The following is a 23704-nucleotide window of genomic DNA, read 5'->3' as shown; positions in this document are numbered from 1 at the left end:
GGGCTTTCAGGCTGATGGGAAACAAGTAGAAAAATGTAAAGTTGAGGCTGTAAATAAAATAAGTGCAGGAACAAGCGTGTACTTTCAGACGCGTTTCTGTTTGCATTTACCTAGTGATTCCTTTTACAGCAAATACAAGGCCTCCAGCTCATTCACGGTGTCAAAGGTAAAAGGTAAGCCGGCCAGTCTTTTCTCATATGACTGCAATACGCAGGTTATCTTGGGTGTCCCTGGAACTTCATTCCTCTTAGTTATTGATTTAATGTTTACCGTGTCTGCTGATGTTGCTCTTCTCAGCATTGTAAAGATGTTTAAGAGGCTCCTGAGGAGGTCGATCCTTTAACTGATTTTTTAAAGTATCTTAACTTAGGGGGAGTTCCCCGGCAGTCCAGTGGTTAGCGCTTGGCGCTTTCACTGCTGTGGCCCAGGTTCAATCTCTGGTTTGGGAATTAAGATCCCGCAAACCGTGGGGCACGGTGAAAAAAAAAAATCTGAACTTGGCCATGGACCTAGATAGCTAACCTGAAACCCAGGCATGGGTTCCCAGCTGACTGTCACAGAAGTACTAATGCCTGGGTCTGGAGTAGCTAATAGGTTGCACAGGGAGTGTCAATTTCTAGTAAGTGATAGTGGCTACCTGGAGCGTCTTTCTGAGAAGGATTCTGAGGCCTCATGCTGGGCTCAGCAGAGCACGGAGCTTGATAGATTAGTAATGTCTGCCATGGACGAGAGAGGGAAACGTGGGGAAGTCCGTGGCCCATACTTGCTGTCTCTGGCCCAGCTTTTTGTATGGCCTCCGGGATGTTCATTTGGCAGGGTGGCGTGCATCCACGGGAGAGCACGCTGTAACCAGAATTGGGGTCTGGGTTATAGTTGCCCGGACCAGGCACTTGATTGGAATAGTCTCAGGCAGGTGGGGATGCCAGGGTGCCCCACGCGGCACCCTCCCCTGGACCCTCTCCTTGATCCTTGCCCACTGACCCTTTCTTCTTTTGGGAAACCAATTCTTGTCATTTGCCCTGGATACAAGAATATCTGGTTAGATATCTTTATAAAAACATATAGCTGGGGCTTCCCTGGTGGCGCAGTGGTTGAGAGTCCGCCTGCCAATGCAGGGGACATGGGTTCGTGTCCCGGTCCGGGAAGATCCCACGTGCCGCGGAGCGGCTGGGCCCGTGAGCCATGGCCGCTGAGCCTGCATGTCCAGAGCCTGTGCTCCTCAACGGGAGAGGCCACAACAGTGAGAGGCCCGCCTACCGCAAAGAACAAAAAAAAAACATATAGTAGCTTTTCCCCCGTTACAAAAGTAATGCCTGTTTATTCCAGATAATTTAAAAATACAGAGAATTGTTGAAAAAAAGAAAAAAAGACCTAAATTCCACCATTCAGAGATGACTGCTCTGAACATTTTGCTGGATATCTGTAGCGTTTCTTTTCCCTCAGCATTAAGAGTATATACATTGGTAATGTATACATTGATATGTTTTTAAAAATTGAAATGGAATTGGTAACCTGATTTTTTGATTTTTTTTTTCAAATAATAATATATCAAGAATAGTCTTCTATACCTTTAAGTGGACTTCTAAACCTCATTTTAATGATTTCCCCAGCATCCCATTGTATAGCAGACCCTTGGTGTAGTAAACCAGTCCCCTTGTTGGATTGCTGCATAGACCCCTGGCCCATCCAAGTGATCGGCTGGACCAAAAGTGGGCAAACTACAACCCTCAAGGCCAAATCCTGTCTGCTGACTGTTTTGTAAATACAGTTTTAGTGGCACCTGGCCGCACCCATTCCTTTCCACATTGTCTGTGGCTGGTTCCTGCTACGATGGCAGAGCTGAGTGGTTATAACACAGACCATAGGGCCCACAGAGCTGGAAATATTTACTCTCTCGCTCTTTAAGGAAGAGTTTGCCGAGCCCTGGACTGGACAAGGACAGGCTGTCAGAGACTACAGGTGGCCAGTATTAGAACCGCTTTCTTACATCTGTTGTTAAAACACAACATGTGACCTTGAAGGAAAGAGTCACCTGCCCCTTGGGAAGGGTGTGAGCAAAGAGCTCGAGGCTGTGAGTCGGAAACCTGGACCCTCAACCATGTCCTGTGCAGCCTCAGGAGGTCTCTTAGCTTTTCTGGACCTCAGTTTCCCCATCTGTATAATTAGTATAATACCCGCCATGAGGCTCCAGCAGGATAAAGTAGAGGCAGAGGCTTCAAGGTGGAAATGCACGATGCAAATGAAAAGTTTGCTCGCCCCACAGAAAAACTGTTTAGGGTGATGACACCTTTGACCTGTAAAAACGCTTGGGCCTTGGGTTTTATCTCATCCCTAGAGTGCCCCTGGGGGAGGTGCCAGGAGCATTGGGGCCTGGCACCTGCTGGGGCCTCATCCCAGCTCTCATCCCAGTTCGGGGGCCCAAGGAACCCCTAGGACCTGTTGTCCAGCAGCCTGTTTCACAGGCCAGTAGCCTGAGGCCCAGGCTTGCCCGTGACCTGACCCTTCCCCTACGTGTTCCTATTCACAGTGCAGGACCTGGACTGCTACACCACCGTGGCCCAGCTCTGCCCATATGAGAAGCCGGGGACCCACTGCCCAAGGTAAGGCTCCCTGGCATCTGGATTGGCAAACATGGGGGCCGAGAGAAGAAGGGACAGGTTGGGTGGCGGGTCACTGCCCGGAGCCACGCACAGCTGAGTTCTAGACGTGGCCCTGGTGTGTGTCCACCCAGGAAGTCAGTCACTTTGTGCTCCGAGTCAAGGACCCACTTGACCTCTCCCTGAGACCCCTCGTTCTCAACCCTGGCTGCACATTGGAATTGCCTGAGAGGCATTAAAAGAACAAGTCCCAATCTCCGGGCGTGGCCCAGCAGGACATCCACATCTTTAGAAGCTTCTGGGTGAGCCCCGTGTGTAGCCAGGCTCCAGGGCCCCGCTCTGGGAACTTAACTGAAAAGATGGCTTTGCCCTTCTCGATGTCACCTCCACTTGAAGGAGAGAGTATTTGACTTCATTTGCCACCAGGCTCTTCCCAAGCCCCCAGACAGAACTTGGGACCTGTCATTCTTGGCGTCTTAGATCAGTCGAGAACTCTGGAAGCTGGGTGCCACTGGTCCCTTTGGAATCAGCCCTTTGATTCTTGTACTTGATCTGTTATGCTTTCTGTGGGTCACTTTAGAACTAGCTCGTTAAAACTCAGCTTTTTGGAGGTGTAATTTACACACAACAAAATCCGCCTGTTAAAAGTATACAGTTCGATGTGGTTTGCCAAATGTACACCACCATCCAGGCAGAGAACATTTTCATCACCCCAGCACGTTCTCTTGCTGTCCGCCCCCCTCCCTCCAACTCCCACCCCCATCCCTGCCAACCACTGACCTCCTTTCTGTCCCTGTAATCGTGCCTTTTCTGGAATCTCATATACATGGAGCCATCACAGCACGGAGACTTGGGTATCTGGCTTCTTCCACTCTGCACAGTGCTTTGCGATTCATCTGTGTTGTGGAGGGAATCGGTGATTTGTTTTATCCTTTCATGTTGCCGAGTGGCGGGCGTCCCATTCTGTGGATGTACCGCAATTTGTTTGGCTAAGGAGTGGGTTTCACATGCATCTGCCCAAACCTTAATTGGCTGAGTTTTGGGAGGATGGTGCATCAGAACAAAAGAAGGGGTATCTCCAAAGGACCCGTTAGATCCTGTCAGAAGCTGGGTTATGTAGCTCTGAGATTCCACAAGCTGTGCGGCATGGCCAAAACAAAAACAAAACAAAAATCTAACAGGTGGAGAACCCCGAGGTGTGAGCAGGGAAGAGCCCCGGGAGGGGGGCCAGTGAGGGGACCAGATGGGGTTCCTGAATCCTCCCCTTTGCTACTCACAAGCCAGAGGGCTTCCGGCTGCCGTTTTGGTTCCTTGGTCCCTGGGCTCCAGCCCATGGTGCACCTGTTCCGGATAAAGACAAAAGACCTTTGTTTAAGTAAAGCTCATGTTCTTTCCTGGTGTGAGAGATTCCAGTTTGAGGCACCCTCCTCACCCTATGGCAGGGATGTGCTGACTGACGCAGCGGTGAGCCAACCCTTCCTGCCCCGGGTTATCAGTGCCCCCTGCCTGGAATATTCTGTGACTCACGGAGGTGAAGGCCCTTTCCTCCCCTACACAGGGAAGTGGCCTTTCTGAAAATCTATTGATTGTAATCTCCATAATGTAGCAACAGTATGAACCAGCCAACATCCAAGAATGGGAGGAACAGCCCCTTACAATCCCATACTCCCCTCTCTTAGATTTTTATTTCCTTTCACCTTGCTGTTTCTACATGTCTTGTTGTGTGGCTTTTTTTTTTTCCATAAAGATATTCCATTTTATTAATAAGCGACTGGTCAGAAAAAAGAAGCAGAAAGCATGCGTTACTAAGGTACACTGAGTATACCAGCAATTTTAATCAAGTAATCAACCAGCAAATGACCCAAAAACCTTTAATTCCTTTCATTTTAGTTACAGCTTTTAAAATTTTCATTTATTTATTTAAAAATAATTTTTATTGGAGTCTAGTTGATTTACAGTGTTGTGTTAGTTTCAGGTGTACAGCAAAGTGAACCAGTTACACGTATCTATCTCCACTCTTTTTTAGATTCTATTCCATATAGGCCATCACAGAGTATTGAGTAGAGTTCCCTGTGCTATACAGTAGGTCCTTATTAGTTATCTATTTTATATATAGTAGTGTATATATGTCAATCCCAGTCTCCCAATTTATGCCTCCCCATATGGGGTTTTAAAATTCTATATGCACTTTTAAGGAAGAATATCTTTATCACTGCTAGGGTAGGAGAGGCATATTTTTTTCTTAAAGAGTAAACCGTGTGGTAGTTGCCTTTCACCCAAGTACTTACATCTTGATGTTCAAATAAAGAGGGCCAGCTGCTTTTCTCAAGAAATTTTGTTTTCTGCTGATTATAACCATCACCTAAATGCTTCTTGTTTTCCAGAGTACATTGTCCGGCGCACTGCAAAGATGAGCCATCCTACTGGGCTCCCGTGCTTGGAACCAACATCTATGCAGACGTGAGTATTCTGGCCTTTTCAGCTGCTACCCCACAGAAACCACATTCCAAGGTCTGGACATCAGAAACTTGAGATCCCATCCCTGTGCCTCTAGCTAAGTTTAGATCACTCATTTTTGCTACCATTGCCCTAGTTTCTCCATTTACAGAAATATTTGAACTTCCAGCGATGTGTGCTCATGAATACGGACACAGGTGTACCTCCTCTTACACAGAGGGCTTCAGGGTTTGGTGAACTGAATTCTGCTTCTCTACTGACATGCGTTTTTCATGTGAAGGCTCCCATGCATCACACACTTCATTCCCCCAGATATTTAATAACCCTTCTGGCTCTCCTGAGGCATTTATAAGCTGCTCATCCACTGCACTCACTGCATTTCTTTGTGGCTGTGTACACACAGAGCTAAAAGCACATGGAAGAAAATACAGACTACCTCCAATTTACTGCTTGTTAATAACCACTCTTATTATATTGGAGTCTGTTCTTCCATTTTTCCCTCCGAACTTTAGCAAGGAAGCTTTAGCCTGATTTTTCTTTTTCTTTTCCTTTTTTAAAAATTTTATTGAAGTATAGTTGATTTACAGTGTTATGTTAATTTCTACCGTATAGCAGAGTGACTCAGTTACGCGTATGTAGTTTCATCTTCTTTTCCATGATGGTTTCTCACAGGATATTGAATATAGTTCCCTGTGCTACACCGTGGGACCTTGTTGTTGATCCGTCCCATATATAATAATTTAGTTTGCATAGGCTGATTTTTCTGAAGTGAGGCCTACAAAAAGTAGTCTGCTCCCTCCGGTGGTCCAGGCTTTAGGGACATGGTGATCCAGAAGATGTGACTGTGGTCATAGTTCTGCCCAACAGACTATTTGATCTTCTTGCCAAGTTGCTTATCTCTCCGTAGAATGAGCCAGAGCTGGGATTTTCTAGTCCAGGAAATCTTCTAGGTTTAAAAGTCCATGATGAGATCAGCATCGCTCATCCCCAGCTGACATTTTTACTCAGCCTTCATTTTTCCCATTCTCCCTCACCCACGACCATCACCTTCGCCCCCATCTGCCTTCATTTATTCTGGAGTCCTGTAAATGTGAGGTCACTGAGCTCTGCCAAGTCAAAGCAACCTTCGTGGCTACCTGCCCCCCACCCCCATCTTTTTTTCTTTCCCGATTAAATGAGTCTTTTTTTTTCTCCTTGAAAGCTGCTAATTCAAAATTGAGTTCTAAAAGTTTAATGAAGGAGTAAAATAATGTATATCAGTTGTTATAGTAAATGTTTGAACCCAAATCTGCTACTGAAAGACAGCGTCTTCGGTTTTCAAGTGCTTGAAGTGTAAAGGGATGAGCAAAATGATTCCAGCCAAATACAAAGAAACAGATAAAGCAGGAGCGGCAATATTGCTATCGGAGGAAGTGGAATTTAAAGTTAAACATACCGAATGGGACAAGACAGTTCGTTATGCAGTGGCACGAAAGGTACAATTCATGAAGATATGAAAATCAAATCTGTATGCTCCAAACAGTGTAGCAGCTAAACGTATAAAGAAAAAAAGAAGAAAAAGAAAAGAGAAAAAGAAAACAAATTTAGAAATACAAGAACTTGATGAAAATTTAGTAATATTACAAGGCTACTTTTTACTGTATTTTAGGCTATTAAAAAACACCATCTCTAGGTATTGTTATCCCCATCTTACAGACAAGGTAAGTGAGGCTCAGAATAACCTGCCCCAAATCACCCAGCGAGTACATGGCAAAGGCGAGATGCAAATGAGGGTGTATCTTGCCTTAGGATCTGCCTTGTTTGAATGCACCCACGCTCATAAATACACAGGTGTGAACAGGGCTGTTGGTGAAAACCTGTATACAGTCTCTTACTTCTTCACTAGGGTTTTGAGCTTTTGGAAGCACTGTGCTCATGACAGGGCTTGGCACCCAATAATTGTTCTATTCGTGTTTGTTGAAACAATAAATCAGCAAAAATACTACAGTAGTCAGTGCTTAAACAGCTCTTCAGAGAATAAAAGAAGGAAGCAAGAAAGGGAGAAAGAGAAAGCTATCTCCATTTCAGAGGTTCTTTTCTGGCCTTGGTTTCTAGGTCACTCTGTATTCTGGGAAATGATGATGCCTTTTGGAAAATGTCTGTTTCGCTGAGAGATTTGTTTTGGGAGAGTTGTCTCCAGACCTTCGAAGGGCCTAACAGTGCCTGCAGTTCCTGCCTGCTCCCCCGGAGTGCATTAGCTGGCAGAGCCTGTACTTTGTGGTGAGCTGCAGGCAGGAGAAGCAGCAGGGTGTAGCCTACGAACGAAGTCTGGGTCAGAAGATGCAGACTGAAGCCCCAGCTGTGACATTTACCAGTCGCGGGACGGTGGACAAGCCTTCTTCCCTGCTCTGAACCTGAGTTTTCTTATCTGTCCTATCTCCCTCGGTGGCTGGATAAATTCTCACACTCGTGCATACATCAGAATCCCCCAGAGGGCTGTTCAAACGGTTCCGGGTCCCACCCCACGTGTTTCCGACTCACGGGGTCTGAGGTAGAGCCGGAGAATCTGCATTTCCAACGAGTTCCCAGGTGACACTGATGTTGCTGGTCTGGGACTACGCGTTGAGGACCACTGGGTTAGAGAGGACAGTCCCCTGAGAATTTTCGATAATGGTGAGGGTGAGGGTGATGATTTTGGCGATATTTGTCTTATTAACTAACATCTATTGAGCACTTACTGTGTGCAAGCCTGCATTTAGCCCTTGATCTTACTTAATCGTCTCGATAGGCCCTCTTAGGTTCTTCCTGACCCCTGAGTACTGACCCAAGAGTACTATGCAGCTTGCTGGTCTGGGTAGCAGTCGCAGCTCTGCTGTTTGCTAGCCCAGTGATGTGGGGCAAGTCATCTAACCCCTGTTAAGAGGGAATAATGACAATAATAATAATAAGCACCTACCTTGCAGGTTATTGGGAGATGACCATATCAATCATGTGAAACACCTAGAACTGGGCCCACCCTGATGAATGCTCAAGAGGGTTACCAGTACGATCCTCACTTCATTCATTCATTCATTCATTCATTTTATTTTTGGCTGCGTTGGGTCTTCGTTGCTGCACGCGGGCTTTTTCTCTAGTTGTGGCGAGCGGGGGCTACTCTTCGTTGCGGTGCGCGGGCTTCTCACTGCGTGTGGCTTCCCTTGTGGCGGAGCACGGGCTCTAGGCGCGCGGGCTTCAGTAGTTGTGGCGCACGGGCTTAGTTGCTCCGCGGCATGTGGGATCTTCCCGGACCAGGGCTCGAACCCATGTCCCCTGCACTGGCAGGCGGATTCTTAACCACTGTGCCACCAGGGAAGCCCCTGATCCTCACTTTATACTAAGAAAATAGAGGCTCCGGAGGTTAAAATAGGTCATCCAAGACCACACAGCCAACAAGTGGTGGGGACACTGTTGCTGAGACCAGATCTTTGTTGATAGTGGTTGTTAATAAGTATTCAGATATCGGTGTTGCCTTGGGTCCTGAGGAGAGAAAGCAGATAACTTGTACCTCTGCGGAAGAAGCAGGGAGAGGAGAGGGGTGGGAAGAGGTAGGGGGCAAGGGGAGGAAAGGGTTTGTCCAGCATCAGCGGTGGAAGACGCGTGCAGTGATCGCTGGGCCCGTGCAGGAAGGATCAGGCTGTGCGTGTGTGGTTTCCATTCCCACGGCTGGATGTTATCATGGGAAACTTCTGTGCCCCTGGTGCCCAGAAATCCTCCGGGGACGGGGCAAAGGACTGTCACAGAGGCCACAACACCAAAGCGCCCACCTCCTGGCAGCTACCATCAGAGGATGTGCCTCCCCAGGCAGGCCCTGGGGCTGGTAACTCAGAGGGTGAGCAATACTGAGGGAGACAGAAAAAAATCCCAGCTCTGCCTGCCGCTGGGAAGCCCCACCCACACTCGCTTCCACAGCTCAGCCCCACTCACGGCGAACTTCGAAGGATTCTACAATGATCATTTCATTTCCAAGGTCTCCCTGCCTCTCTTTTAGATGGCGGCAGATTTATTGCTTCTTAATCTTCTGGGGGCACAAACCCTTCTGAGAACTGAAAAGCTGTGGATCCTTCCTCCAGGGGGATAAAAAGGCTTCCTTGTGCCGACAGGGTTGACCAACCATCCCAGCTTGCCTGAGATGCGGGGTTTCCTGGGCTCGGTGCTAAAACCTCGAAAGTTCTTGCTGACCCTGTAGGTCCACAGAGTTATGCCTGTAGCCTCAGGGCCTCACAGACCGCCCCACCCCCACCCCAGAGCCCACTTCAGGCTAAGGAACCCTGCCCTCACCCATTTAATTTATTTACTGAAGACAAGACATGTTTGTGCGGGGTTAGAAAAACTGGCCTTCAGTTACTCAAGTCGATTAGTGGTGGAAACCAAGAAATCCAGTTCTCCCGTCTTTAGCATGAGGGTGCCTTTAGACTCTCCACCTTTTAACAGCAGTATTAACTTCCCAGGGAGCAGGTAGGGCGGGGCCTTCTGCTGTGAGCATTTTTTCCTTCTTCTGCAAAACCAGTAACTTGTCTGGAATAACCTGGATTTGGAAGGGACGTGGCAGGAGCTGACAGTCTGAAAGGCTGTTGGGTCTTTCTCATGCTGCTTCTCTCTGCCTCTGACCCTCCCACCTCCCTCTTGTAAGGACCCCTGAGATTCCACTGGGCCCACCTGGGTAATCCAGGATCCTCTCCCATTGCATGTAAAGTCCTTGTGCCATGTCAGGTCACATATCCACAGGTTCCAGGGACGAGGATGGGCATTTGGGGGGCCTTTATTCTGCCGACCATAGAAGCACAGACTTTGCTGTCCGCCAGACCTCATTTGGAATCACTGCCAAACCCTGAACTGTCTGCAGGGCGTTGGCAACGTCATCTAATCTCGCCGAGCCTGTGCTTTCTGGCCTGTAAAGTGGGAATGACAGTAGTCACCCATGTCATTGGAAGATTAAATGAGATGACAAACAAAAGGCAGCCCAGGCTGGTATTTAATAAGCTCAGGGTCGACGATAGCTCCACTTACCATGAAGGAGGCTGTTCACCCCACAGATGGATTAGCTCCACTCATGTCTGCAGCCCCGGCTGCACCTGACAATCACCCAGCAAGTGTTTAAAGTACTCAGTCTCGGGCTTCACCCCAGAGCAATTGAATCTGGGGGTGGGAGGGATGGGAAGGGTGGGGACTTGGGCATCATGTTCACATAAGGATGCTGCAGGTGGCTCTGAGCCGCAGTGAGGGTGGGGAGTCACTGCCAAGGCCAGTGTTAGGTTCCAGCACAGGCCAGATGCAATGGCCGTGGAAGAGGCAGGAGGGTGCTACCTACCTGGTTCTTAACCTTGAGTGTGTGTCAGGATCACCTGGCCCTCACCTGAGGAGGTTCTGAGTCAGTAGGTCAGGGGGAGGCCCAGGAGCCTGCATCTTTAGCGGGCACCAGCCATCCCCCCCCGAATGAATTTCCCCAACTTTGGGAAATGTTGATTAGTTACTCTCAGACAGTCCAATCTGAGGACCATTTTTCTATTGGATAAGTTAAGACCCTAATGAAAGTTTAACTCGACAATTTTGTTACCCAGGAATTAGATGATTTGATGACTTTAGAAAACAACACATCCTACCCTTGCTTGACACCCAGGGGCTCATTTGGCACCTGGAATGAACCCAGACCCCACCCTGTGGCCCTCACACACCCACGTGACTGGCCCCTTCTCACCTCTCTCCCTCTCCTGCCACATTCTGCTGGACTCGCTGTATTCCAGCCACCCTGCCCCTCCTTCTGTACTTTGGACATGACAAGTTCATTCCCACCCCAGGGCCTTTGCACGAGCTGCTCCCTCTGCCTGGGACGCTCTGCCCAGAGATATTCCCATGGCTGTGGCTGGTTCCCGTGTTGTCACTCTGATCTGAGCTCAAATGTCACGTCAAGAGCAGTCTTTCCTTGTTAACCGTTCTAAAAGAGCTCCCTCCACCAGTCATTTTATCTCGTGATCTGGTTTTGTTTTCTTCATAGCCTGGATCCCTTGTTTGTCCGTCTCCCTTGACTCCATGAAGGCAGAGTCTTTTTTTTGTTCCCCGCTGAATCCTCCTATATCCAGTACAGTGCCCGGCACATAGTAGGTGCTCAGAAAATATTTGTTGATAAGATGAACAAATGAATGAATGGATGGATGAGGCCAGGTCTCCCTGGAGAGACCACTGAGGAATCAAGGTAGCCATGGTTACTTCCTAGGCGCGGTTACTTCCTAGGGGTTCCTTGGCCACCAGCCAGGAGGCCAAGTAACGGTTGACCCCAGCAGGGCTTCTTCACCCGAGCACCTGCCCTTGACACTGATCACAGCTCTTCCTGGGCTTTCAGACTTCAAGCATCTGTAAGACCGCCGTGCACGCAGGAGTCATCAGAAACAAGAGCGGGGGTTACGTGGACGTGATGCCCGTGGATAAAAAGAAGATCTACGTGGGCTCTCTCAGGAATGGAGTTCAGTCTGAAAGGTAGGGCGGCTGCGTCCTCGGATCCTTGACACCCAAGGCCAGTGAGGGGCGTTGGAGGAGGGCCAAAGACAGTGCCCTTTAAAATATCAGAATGCCCAGGATAAGCCTGTCCTTCTCTTTTCTCTTCCTTTTTTTTTTTTTTCCACAATAAGATCTTTTCTCTATGACCAGCACATGTTTTGTAGACAATTTAGAGGCATCAGATAAGCCCAAAGGAAAACAACCATCTGTTACCTGTCACCTGGGAGAGTTGCTGAGATTTTTGGTGCGTGTCCCAAAAAAGGGTCCTTTTTCTATATGTGTGTGTGCGTCTCCCCGCCCACATCCCCAACACAACAGTGGGATCCAGTTGTAGCCGCACAGCGGTTACCAACAGCTACGTAAGGATGTAGTTGCATCTCGTTACATAAATAAGAGCCGAGTCTGCAGTGCGGCAGACCTAGGCCCTGCTTCTTACCAGCTTTGTGACCTTGAGCAGGGTGCCGGGGCCGCCATTTCCTCGCCTGTGACATGGGTATAACCATAGTCTCCACTTTAGGGGGCTCTTGGGAGCCTTGATGGAAAAGTTGCCTAGCTCTGCTTTTTTTAAAAAAAATTTATTTATTTATTTATTTATTTATTCATGGCTGCGTTGGGTCTTCGTTGCTGTGCGCAGGCTTTCTCTAGTTGCGGCAAGCGGGGGCTACTCTTCCTTGCTATGGCTTATCTTGTTGCGGAACACAGGCTCTAGGTGTGTGGGCTTTAGTAGTTGTGGCACGTGGGCTCTAGAGCGCAGGCTCAGTAGCTGTGATGCACGGGCTTAGTTGCTCCGCGGCACGTGGGATCTTCCCGGACCGGGTCCCGAACCCGTGTCCCCTGCATCGGCAGGCGGATTCTTAACCACTGCGCCACCAGGGAAGTACCCCACCTAGCTCTTCTTGCCAGGACACCAGTCACGTTGGATTGGGGCCCACGCTAATGACCGCATTTTAATTTAATCACCTCTTTGAAGTCCCAGATAAACTTGGGGGGGGCCACAATTCAGCCCATACCAGAGGGGAATGCTGAAGATTTTATATTTGAGGGAGCGCTTTAGAAAAGGAATGTAAAATCAAGAATACAAAATATGTCGGGTCCCTTGAAGCCTGGGCTTTCACGGCTCCAGGGAACTTCTCGGCCGTCCCCACCCTCCCAGCCCCCTGGGGCGCTTTGGGCCCCAGGATGGTGCTTCCCAGGTATGGGAAGACCCTGCAGAATCAAGTGACGCAGAATCCCAGGGTTCTGAGCTAGAGTTAAGAGCTTCTGCATTTTCTCCTTCAAAGTTTGCAACCTGTGTTTGGGAAAAGCGTAACGAAGGGAAATTCCATTGATTTAATGGCAGGGAAATGAAGCAGCTGGTTAGGTGGAATTCCCTGGCCAGGCTGGAAAGAAATGCCAGGACACCAATCTCCTGAGCTCTTTGTGCCCCTTTAGGAGAAACCGTCTTGGTGAGAAGCTGGTAGGCTGGGCTTTGTTTTCTCTCCCCACCTTAGAGAGAAAAGACCTCAGCAGCCGCCACCCCCATCCCAGGGCTGCGACACAGGTGGGTGTCTGGGGAGGGTTAGGACTGAGAGTGGCTCCCCCAGAGTATCTTCTTCCCCACTGTTAACTCCCCCGCCACCTGTAGTTCTCTCTGCCCAAAGGACCCGCCCAAATTGCACCGTCATTATAAGCATAGTGGCCCTTTGGTGTCCGCGGGGCCTTGGTTCCCCCAAAGATACCCCAGTCTGCGGATGCCCAGGTCCTTACATACAGTGTCAGAGTACAGGAGGCCGTCTACACCCACGGACTCCGCAGCCGCGGATGACTGAATCGTGGGTGCACGGCTGCAGAGCCTGCGGATACGGAAGGCCGACTGTATCTTCTTCCAGGCAGCCTTTCCCAGGCCCCGAGGTGGCTGATGCCCGCCGCACTATTCAGAGAAGTTTTAGCGAGTGGAGATTCTGCTTCCCTTCCTTCTCGAACCCTTTCCCCCTGAGTAGGTCCTGCGTGCTGAAATCTGTGGTGATGTCTGGGTGAGTTTCCCAAGCTTTAGAGGGGAAAATGATAGCACCTGCCCCCTGGGGTGGTGGTAAAACAGTGGGTCTCCAAGTGGCTCCCCAGACCAGCCGCATCGAGATCAATGGGGGCTTTGCCAGAAAAGCATGTCCTACGGCCCACCTCAGACACACCCTCGGGGAACGGGCTGGGCAGGCTGCGTGGACCTGCCCTCTGGGGGTCCTGATGCCCACTGGAGGGCGAGAGCCGCTACTGTGAGGGTGATGCCAGGGTGACCACGTCCCTGGCACACAGTCGGCACCGTCCATGATTCTGATAGTTTGTGATGCAGAGTCATTGATTTACTACGTATTCAGGGTGGCCTGGACCGGTGCTGGGATCCGTGGGCACCAGCATGAGAGAGTCCGCCCTGCACGTACAGAGGGAAGAGGCCAGGCCAGGAGGGCACACAGGGTCTGATGGCGTTTGCGACCCCGCCGCACTGCTCACCAGCTGGGTGTCCTTGGGCAGGCAGTCTCCCCACGCCTTGGTTCCCCCTCTGTCAGTGGCTACTGTGAGGATTAAATGAGACAGTGTGTGCAAAGCACTCACCCAGTGGCTCTGAGTAAGTGTCTGATGGATCCGCTGGCCTCGTTGCTATGACATAACCTCTAAGGCCTGTTGCAAACCTCAAGACGCTATGGTTCTTTTCACGTAGGGGCAGGTAACTCGGTTGTAGGAAATAGCCCGCGTGGATTATCTTCTGGACAAGGACAAAAGCATCCTACAGGAATTGTTTTCTCGCCCTGGCATCCATCCTTTCCACCTGCACTCACCCATCAGGTGGCATATGCGTGGTGAGCCCTTACGATGTCCCAGGCACTGGGACCTCTGCCCTGGTGGGGCTTATCATCTAGTTGGGGCACAGACCATGCAGAAATAACAACATCATCTGTAGCAGGGCACAGGCATCATGGCTGTGGAGGGAGGTACCAGGGAGCCGAGTACACCAAGCGGGGCCCCACCTTACTATCTGGAGGTGCCTCCCTGGTGACGTGGCTCCTGCAGAGATATCTGGATGCCCCAGGCAGGGCCATGCCCCATCCTCCCCTTGTTTAGATGGGACCTCGGTGGCCCTCTGCGTAGAGACGAGGGCTGAGAAATTTCCCCAGAGCCTGTTCCCATTAGGAACTCTGGGAACCCAGCCTGGGGCCGGAGGGTGGCTCTGTCCCCAGTGTCTGCTGGGACCGTGGAGTGGTCACAGCAGTCCCAAGGGAGATGTGGACACTGGACATATAGCAGCCCGTTTGCAGCAAGCTGCGTTCTAAATTTAGGGAATCCTTCAATCCATCAAACAAACAAAACCTCCTATACAGAATTCTCAGGACACGGGCCAAAAGTTGTTTCTGCTTCAGAGTGGCTTTGGTTTAGCAATTGTCTGTTTTTAGAAGAGGATTTCCTGAAAGTTTTGAAAGATGACCATGCAGAATTGGGATAATGTAAGAGGACAGGCACTTTCTCTCTCCCGCACGTGAGCATGAAGGAAGGGAAGGAAGAGGGGTGTGGAAGAGCTTCAGATGTTGGGGCCAGGCTTTGTCCAGATGTTCTCGGAAAGAAGCTGGACATCTGGATGGATATCAGTTCAGGATTTTTTCTGAGACCAGGACCACTTTTTTTTTTTTTTTTCTTTGCGGTACGCGGGGCTCTCACTGCTGTGGCCTCTCCCACTGCGGAGCACAGGCTCCGGACGCGCAGGCTCAGCGGCCATGGCTTACGGGCCCAGCCGCTCCGCGGCATGTGGGATCCTCCCGGACCGGGGCACGAACCCGCGTCCCCTGCATCGGCAGGCGGACTCTGAACCACTGCGCCACCAGGGAAGCCCCCAGGACCATTTTTTAAGACAGATTTTACAATGAGATTGGGAAATATACCACACAATGACAGATAACCTCCTTGGTTACTTGGTTTTAACAGATATAACCTATTTACAGAGGTTGATGGTATGTATGTGGATGGACCTTTATCCAAATAGTAGCCTCACTGAACTAGCATTTATGGGGCAGCTCCTGTGTGCTGGACACTGTCCTCGGGGCTGGAGCCATGGCAGGGACGGAAGAGACAAAAATCTTCATCCTCAGGGGCCTCTGTTTACTGCGGCATGTCCCAGGCGCGTACCGTGAGTCACATATGGGATTTTGAAGTTTCTAGTAATCACAGTAAAAAGAAACAGAAGGGAGAATTTAGAGTATTATTTCATTTAATCCAGTGTATCAAAAATATTATCCTCAATACGTATGAATAGAATAAGTATTGATGAGAAACTTGTGCTCTCCTTTATTCATAAGAGCTGGGAGACCTACCGGGTGATTTGCACACAGAGCACGTCTCAGTTTGGGCGAGCTGCATTTCAGGCACTCGGTAGCCACTGTGAGCTCTGCGAGTCTCAAACGTTGGACGTCTGAAAATCTCTCGACATGTCCGGAAACTCTGGGAAGCAGAAACCATTGAGCTGTTACTTCCAGATCGAATGAGCTTAGCACTCTCCCCCAGGCCAGCTGGACCAAGGCTGAGCTGGTTTCCTCTGCCGTCCCCCTCCCTCCCTGTACCCGCTTCCCAGCGCTCTTAAGATCTGTACACACATTAGCTCATCTCGTCCTCCCAACAGCCCCATGAGGCAGGGACCACAGTTTATCAGTAAGGAAAGGGAGGCACAGAGAGGTAAAGCGACTTGCCCAAGGTCACTCAGCCAGCGAGTAGGACTTGAACCCAGAACGCCTGCTCCAGCACCCATGCTTGTAACCAGCACATGTGACTACTCACTGCAGACAAGTCGTTGACCTTGGGGCACAGGCCCTTCCCAGAAGGGGTTGGGGTGAGCCTTACAGTCCTAAGGTATACTTGTTTGTAACCCTAAAAATATTTATTAGAAAAGAAATACATACGTATTATTTAAATAATATGTCTAGGGATTAGAAAAAAAGAGTTCCCGCAGGCACCGCATTAACCTCTGTTAACTGCTTACTTATAGCTCTTCCAGGCCTTTTTTTCCCCGGGCAACACACATAAAAATGAAAATGGAGATTGTGTATACACCCTGCTCTGAAATTTTTTTCCCAAAAAAAAATTTCATAGTTCATGAAATAAGATGAAGAGGTTTGATGATTCCTTGGGGATTGGGCTTTCGTGTGGATAACTTGTTCATCACCGTGCATGTACCCACCGTAACTCCTGATGGGAGAATGAGGCTTAAACCTAGCAGCGTGACGGTATCCATGGCCCATGGCTTTGAGCGCCTGCTAAATGCGAAGCACTGACTCAGATGCTTTCCCTAGATAAGCTCATTCACTTCCTACAGGGTCCCTGAGGAGGGGGTACTTTTATGGACCCTGTTTACATATGTGGGAACTGAGACTCAGAGAAATAGGTTGACCACCCCAAGGTCCGACAGATAGGATCTGAAACTGTGTCTGACTCTTGATTTTTCGTGGAAGATCAGTAGAGGGTGCGACTGTGGGAGAGTAGGGTTAGAATCTTCAAAAGAAAAATTGTATATATATGTATAACACACACACATATATAAATATAAATACGTACGTGTACACATATAAGTGATATTAATAATAAACAAGATATTGCACATTTAAAAGAAGAGCAGTACTCAGCCATCCTTTTATCGCTGGGTTCCATGACTCCATGGGGTCAGCGGCCAACTGGTGGACGACCCCTCCGTCCCTCCCAGGACAGATGGCTGGCTGTCCTCTCTCTTTAATCCAGTCTGTGTTGCGTGCTGCCGCACGCCGATCAATTCCTGCCTGAGTAATTTTCACCGGCAGGAGTGAGCCTCCAGGACGCAGCCTTATGCTTGCGGCTCCAGGAGGACCTGCGACCTCCCGCCTCCGAGGGGCTCCCAGCCTCTGAGTCCCCCCACTGCCATGCGGGCTTGGCCAGTGTGGTCCTCAGGGATGGCGTGGCCACAGCCCACCCATTTAGGATAAGGGTTAGGAAAGGGTCCCAGAGCATCGACAGACCTGCATCCACCTCCCGGCTGTACCTGGAACAGGTGTTGGATTTGGGGCAAATCACATCCCCTCTCAGAGCCTTGGTTCCCTGTCTGTAAGTGGGAGGAACCCTAGAGATCTCGTGCGGGGCTGTGAGGCACGGACGGGGTAAGATTACATAAAGGATGGAGGCGGCGTCTGGGGTATGGTGGTGTGTGTGCTGGGTACAGCCGCTGGCACAAAGAGCTGAACACTGGAGCCGAGGGCAGGGTGAGTGGCCGTCAGAAGCCTGGAATCACTCACCGGAGCTGGGCTGGTGACATCGCCCGAGGCTGCAGACACTCGACCTTTCCCAGAGCACCCATCCCAGCTCATCCAATAGGTCAGCGACCCTTGGGCACTAAGTCAGCCCAAGGGGATGCCCCAGAAGCTTCTCAGTCCAGCTGAGGTTCTCTCCCAGTTCTGCGAGGGGATTTTTGTGCTGGTTTTCCCTCCCTTCCATCCATCCCGCCCTTCCTTCCTCCATTCCTCTCTCCCTCCCTCTCTCTTCCTCTCTCTCTCTTTCTTTCTCTTCCTTTCTCTCCTTCTCCCTTCCTTCTTTCCTTTTTCCCCCCCTACTTTTCATAATAAGATTAGAGAAACTTCAAGAAATAGCGAAAATAATATTAAGAAATTACTATCATGGGACTTCCCTGGCGGTCCAGTGGTTAAGACTCCACGCTTCCACTGCAGGGGGCGTGGGTTCGATCCCCGGTTGGGGAACTAAGATCCCGCGTGCCACGCGGTGTGGCCAAAACATTTTTTTAAATTAAAAAAAAAAGAGAGAGAGAAAAGAAATTACTATCATGGAAAACCCCATAGCCAGAAACACCCACTGTAAACATTGTGGTATGTTCCCTTCCAGAATTTTCCTGTTTACACACTAACAGCTTATTTCTTATGTGTTTGTTTTGTTTTTTTGTTTTTGTTTCTACAAAGAAAAAGGGATCAGACTCTCTGCATCGTTCGGTTCATTTTTTTTTTTTTTTCAATCGGCAACAGGTTGTGAGTGTCTTTCCGACATTTCCAATGCCTGACATAGCCACGTCGTCATTCCTGTGGCTCCACGCTATTCCGTTGTGTGGCCAGACCATCGTTTCTTTACCCAGCTGACTGACATCTGGGTTGTTTCCTTTTTCTCTTTTGCTCTTGTAAACAACACAGCAAAGAACATCTTTGCACAAGCCCATGTGCTTTCCCCACACTTTTCTTAGGTAACTTCCTTTTATCAGCATAGCCACAGCTACCAAATCGACCTCTTTCTGGGATGCACGGTGTACCTGTCTCCTGTTGGTACCCTGCCCCCTAGGGCTGAGAATAAAAGCCTCGCCCCTTACCGGGCAGTCCACACCTACCACCACCCCTCCCGCTTCTCCACCCTCCTGGTGCATCACCCTCCTCGTCACAGCAGTGCCTGTCACTAGCCTTCTCTCTGTTCCTGGATACCAAGATCTCGCCTCAGGGCCTTTGCACCTGCCGGTATCCAACCCCAGACCCTCCCAGCTCCTATACCTCCCATGGCTGGGCCCGCGCATGTCGTTCAGACCGACATTCAAATGCCACCTGCCCGAGGAAGCGTCTTCCTGCTGTTGGGTCTCCAGTAGCCCTCCTCCCCGATCTAATCTGATCCCGTCTCCCTGTGCTGTTTTCCTCCCAGCACCCACCACTGTCTGAAATTATTGTATTTCTCACACATATTTAGCTGCTGATCTCCCACCCCCCAGACTGTATAAGCTCCATGAAGGCAAGAATCCCATCGGTCTGGTTAACCCTGTGTCCCTGACACCCAACTTGATGCCTGTACATAGTAGGTCTTCAGTAAACACTGGTTGAATGACAGACAAGACGCTGAGTTCAGCTCTTTGTTCAGAAGTGCTTGTAGGAGTTTTAATGCCCATTATGAAAATTGTTCAATATCTTTTAGAAAATTCATCCAGTACCTCTTGTGAAAATTGTCCAGAAATGCTGTGCCAATTTACATTCCTTTTCGTATACCTGTGGGAGCTACAATCTAGGCTAAAAAGAGTCAGAGGGCAAGATTTAGAAAAGGAGATTATTTTATAATTTATCCGATCACACTTGTTTTTCATGAGACGCACACAACTGGCCACTTTCCTAGGAGAACTAGAGCTCAGTAAATGTTTGAAGCTTGAACAATAGGAACCCCCCCCCCCTTGCCTGAAGCAGTGGAAGGGACCACAGCTGGTGTCACATGATACCTAGTCGGCCAGCTGTGTGCTGTGTTGAGAAATTCACACCCGGTTCAGCGGGGCCTGCTCGTGCCTTCCGGGTGGGCTGGTTGTTCAATGGGAATGCTTGGTAGGACTGGGCAGGACCTCCAGGAACCTTAGGGTACCTGCCTGGACGACAGCCTGAGTGGCCCCTTGTCCCTGGGTTGTCGGGGGGCCCTGTGCATGGAGGCACCCACTGCCCCGTCTGTAGAATTGCTGGTAGTGAGTCAGCATCACAAAGCCTGGCAGTGGTCCCCAGTGTGGCTTACCCACCACAGTCGAACAGCTGAGTGCCTCATAGCTCCGGGTGATTCTCCCAGACTAGTCATTTGGGCAGAGGATCCAGGGAAATCCTGTAGCCCAGAGGCCTGAGGAGGGCCCTGGAATCTGAGCTTTCGAGAAACGAGCAGGGCAGCCGGGGTCACTCCACAACTGGATTGTGGAGATGATTGCACAAGCCCCACCCCCCCAAATCACTAAAAATCATTGAATTGTACGCTTCAGAAGTGTGAATTTCATGGCATGTTATATCTTAATGAAGTTTGTGGTTTTTAAAGGCGTTCAGTTAGCTAAAGGATTTAGCTCCTATCTTGAGAGGGTGGTTTTTACTGGCTGTGTGACCTTGCAGAAACTTAATTTCTCCTTTGCCTGCAAAATAGGGACAGTAATCGCTCTTCATCGGAAGGAGGTAAAGGCGTATAGAAAATCCTTTGCACAATATCTGAGCCCGGTCGGATCGGTGCGCCCATTCTAGTAACAGGAGCACGTGCATTATTGTTATAATGCCGTCCTATTCATCGGGCAAGCAGGTGGCCACTCTCTGGGTTGACAGGTGGTACCAAAAACCAGGCAGAAGTCTTGGAGGCTGGGTTCAGTTCAGGCAGACGGGAGCCAGCAAATTCCAAGTTAGCAACCCTGACCTCAGTTGAGACCCAGGCGCGTCTGCAGAGGCAAAGGGCTTTGCCAGCTCCTCCTGGCTGGGGCATGCTCTGCTCCCAACGGCTTCGCGAACTGTCCCTCGGCCATGTTTCTTCCACCGCAGGGACTTGGGGACACCCAGATCCCCCCCTGTTCCCGCTCCATCCCTGCAGATCTTTCGGTAACATGTGCTCTCCCTTCTTTTTCAGCTTGAGGACCCCTCGAGACGGAAAGGCCTTCCGGATCTTTGCCGTCAGGCAGTGAGCTTGCAGGGTCGGGGAGAAGGGGGCGTCTTCAAGAGGGCTTCGGGGGTTTGCTTTTTATTTTTATTTTGTCATTTGGGGGGTGGGCCGGGGATATGGAGAGTCAGGAAACTTCCTTTGATTGAAGTTGTGTCCCATCCGCCGAGCCTTGGTCTCAGCTCCACACAGGGGAGCATCCTTGGGGTCCTGAGCAGACAGCCGGTGACCATCCTGCTGAGGCCCGGGGGTCTCCCCCTGGGAGGTGTTCTTTTGTGGATGCAGAGAGGATTCCAAAGGGTGTGGAGCTGACGCTGCGAGGCATTCAGGGGTGTGGGAAGGGGCGTACTGAGAACGCTCAGGGGGGAGTTTCAGGGATGGAGTAGAAGGTAGCTATTTAAAACGTTAAAAAACACAGGCCGTCCCTACCAATGGAGAAAAATGGGTTTCATGTTTGCTGGTCAGACAAATGGGCCGGAACAAGGGGACTCTGCCCTGGCACCTGTCCTCTTCCCGTCCTGCTCTGTGCAGGCTGGTTCTATACACAGCAGTGCTGGTTTCCTTCGAGTTCAGCTGTAACTCCAGAGATGTGTCTTGTCTTCGTCCTTCCCTTCGTCCATGTGGCCCATCTATTTGCTGCCGTGACCTTTGGTCTCACTGAGGACTAATGAACCAGGACCCTTTCTTGTTCCCCTCCCTGCTGTGGGTCACGCCCTGCCCAGACTGGTTTTTGTGTCTCCCGCCAGGGTCTTTGCTTGGCAAACAATTCTGTTTGAAGCCCACTTCTTTCTTTCCAACTCCTTATCTCTGTGGGTTCCGCTGAGATGTCTAAGAACAGCCAAAGTAGGGCTGTTTTGTTGCTGCCTTTAAAAACGGCACTGAATTGATTTCCCGTCCGTCGGATGACCTATTTTTTTAGCCATGAGAGGAATGGCTTCATTCCTCAATACATTCCTCGCCGAGGTTAGCAGCTCTGGGAAGAGGGACAGCCTGCAGTTATGAAACCGTCCTGCGGCATAACAACAGGAGATGGTAACACACTGGAAGGATTTCTCTTCCTATTTTTGTGAAATAGTTCTTGCCAAATGTTCCTGAGGCTCCGAGGAGTGCGGTGCTCTCTGGCTGCCGTCGCTGTACAAAACTTCTTCAGCAGCCTAGACCCCAAACCCACAGTGAAATAAAATACCCTTTTGTAAATAGCATTTCTTTGCAGAAGGTAAAATTCCACCCTCCTCCACCAGGCTGGCCAGTAGATCACTTTCGTGAATGCTGACTTCAAAGTTGATTTCAGTCTCCATCAGAATATTTCAAAGGCAGAAGAACTAGCAGAAAGTTTAAAATGAACAAACAAACAAACAAAACCTAACATAGTCTGGACAAGGAACTCCACCTGGGGAACCAAGTTGGTGTGTTGTTTCAGGGCAACCCTAATTAGTGAAGAAACAGAAGGTAGATAGCTTCCCCCCACTCTCACCCCGAAGGAGTTTGTAAAAGTAATGAAACTCTTAGCTTGACAGAGCTGAGATGAGCGGACTGTGTTTTTGCTTCGTGCATTGTGGGCTTGTTATAATTCGTAAGTATGACTGTTCGACTCCAAATGTCAGTGCGGAAGAATTTGGTCAGACTGTCAGATACCGCGTCTAGTTCCTGCCAAAGATCTGAGTCCTTGGAACCCTCCGGATGCTAGGTATTATGCTGTCGGGCTTTCGCTTGTCACCAGGCCTTTATGTCTGTGGCCACGTCCAGACTGCAAGCTTGGGTTTTTAGAATCAGTGACGGTCCCGGGGAATTTCAGTAGGTTTGCTTTTGAAGCATCCTGCTGGAGGGAGAATCTGAAACGTCCAATGTGAGTGGACTGCTCTCATTTTGAAATAAAATTCCCGAGTTCCTGAATGCCTCATTAACCGGCCGTCTAATGGGCTGGAAACTCCTCGCCCAGAACCAGACCTTGCTGTCTTTTTCACCTTCACAAACATTGTGAAACTGGAACCGTTTATCTTCCGGAAATGGACACAGTGCTACAAAGTATAAGACCTTGTAATCAGGGACCCCCTTCTAATTTAGCGCGTTTAAAGGGCCATCATGCCCTCAGCACTAAACCCATAAAAACATGATAACTCCTGCCAACGGTGTTACTGGGCCCCCCCAAATGAAAAATTTTGGTGTCCTTCTGATTTGTTCCCCATCGTGTTCTGATTTTTCATACTGTCTGTAGGCTCACTCAGCCCGCAGCTTACGTGTGTGCTTTTTTCTATGAAAAATGATGTATTTTACTACTTCCTATGTACAAAAGTTTATTGTAAATGTTGTGTGTGCTTCGCATGAACAGGGACCACGTTGCTGTCGTTTCAATAAAACTGGTTTGATTTCTAAAACGCCTCTGGGACGTATCTCTTACGGACACATCTCAACAGTCTGTAGAATAAAACGATGAAAACCTCCTTGCAGGCTCGTTACTTTTTTCTACACCGCTCCTCCCAGGAACGTGGCGCCCGCCCGGGGCGTCCAGATGCTAATTGTTGCAGTATTTTCACCTGAGATATGCGTGAATCACGTGGGGTGGGGGACGGGGCTTGTCGAAACGCAGGTTCCGGGTCCGGCAGGTCTGGCCTGGGGCCTGAGGGGCTGCAGTTTCCACGGGCTCCCGGTGGCGCTGAGACTGCTGACCTCCAAATCACACTCTGCGTGGTGAGTATGACAGGCTTAGCCTCATTCCAGCACTGTCCTAGTCAGCTTGGGCT

General features: G+C 49.8%; 1 protein-coding gene across 2 annotated transcripts in view; it reads left to right on the top strand.

The window, feature by feature from the left end:
• Nucleotides 1-23395, top strand: part of CRISPLD2 (cysteine rich secretory protein LCCL domain containing 2) — a 66641-nt gene extending 43246 nt beyond the window's left edge. For both annotated transcript variants that reach the window (XM_029236819.1, XM_029236829.1), the window contains exons 11-15: nucleotides 130-173; nucleotides 2528-2600; nucleotides 4982-5057; nucleotides 11410-11543; nucleotides 20934-23395. In XM_029236819.1, the coding sequence (XP_029092652.1) occupies nucleotides 130-173; nucleotides 2528-2600; nucleotides 4982-5057; nucleotides 11410-11543; nucleotides 20934-20988 (382 nt within the window). In that variant the 3' untranslated portion in view covers nucleotides 20989-23395. The remainder of the gene's footprint in view (nucleotides 1-129; nucleotides 174-2527; nucleotides 2601-4981; nucleotides 5058-11409; nucleotides 11544-20933) is intronic.
• The last annotated feature ends 309 nt before the right edge of the window (nucleotides 23396-23704 follow it).

This window comes from Monodon monoceros, unplaced genomic scaffold, assembly GCF_005190385.1.
Source record: "Monodon monoceros isolate NGI ecotype Baffin Bay Population unplaced genomic scaffold, NGI_Narwhal_1 Super_Scaffold_10, whole genome shotgun sequence".
Classification (NCBI taxonomy): Eukaryota; Metazoa; Chordata; class Mammalia; order Artiodactyla; family Monodontidae; genus Monodon; species Monodon monoceros.
The sequence above is the reverse complement of the archived record's forward strand: the minus strand, read 5'-3'. Positions and strand labels throughout refer to the sequence as shown.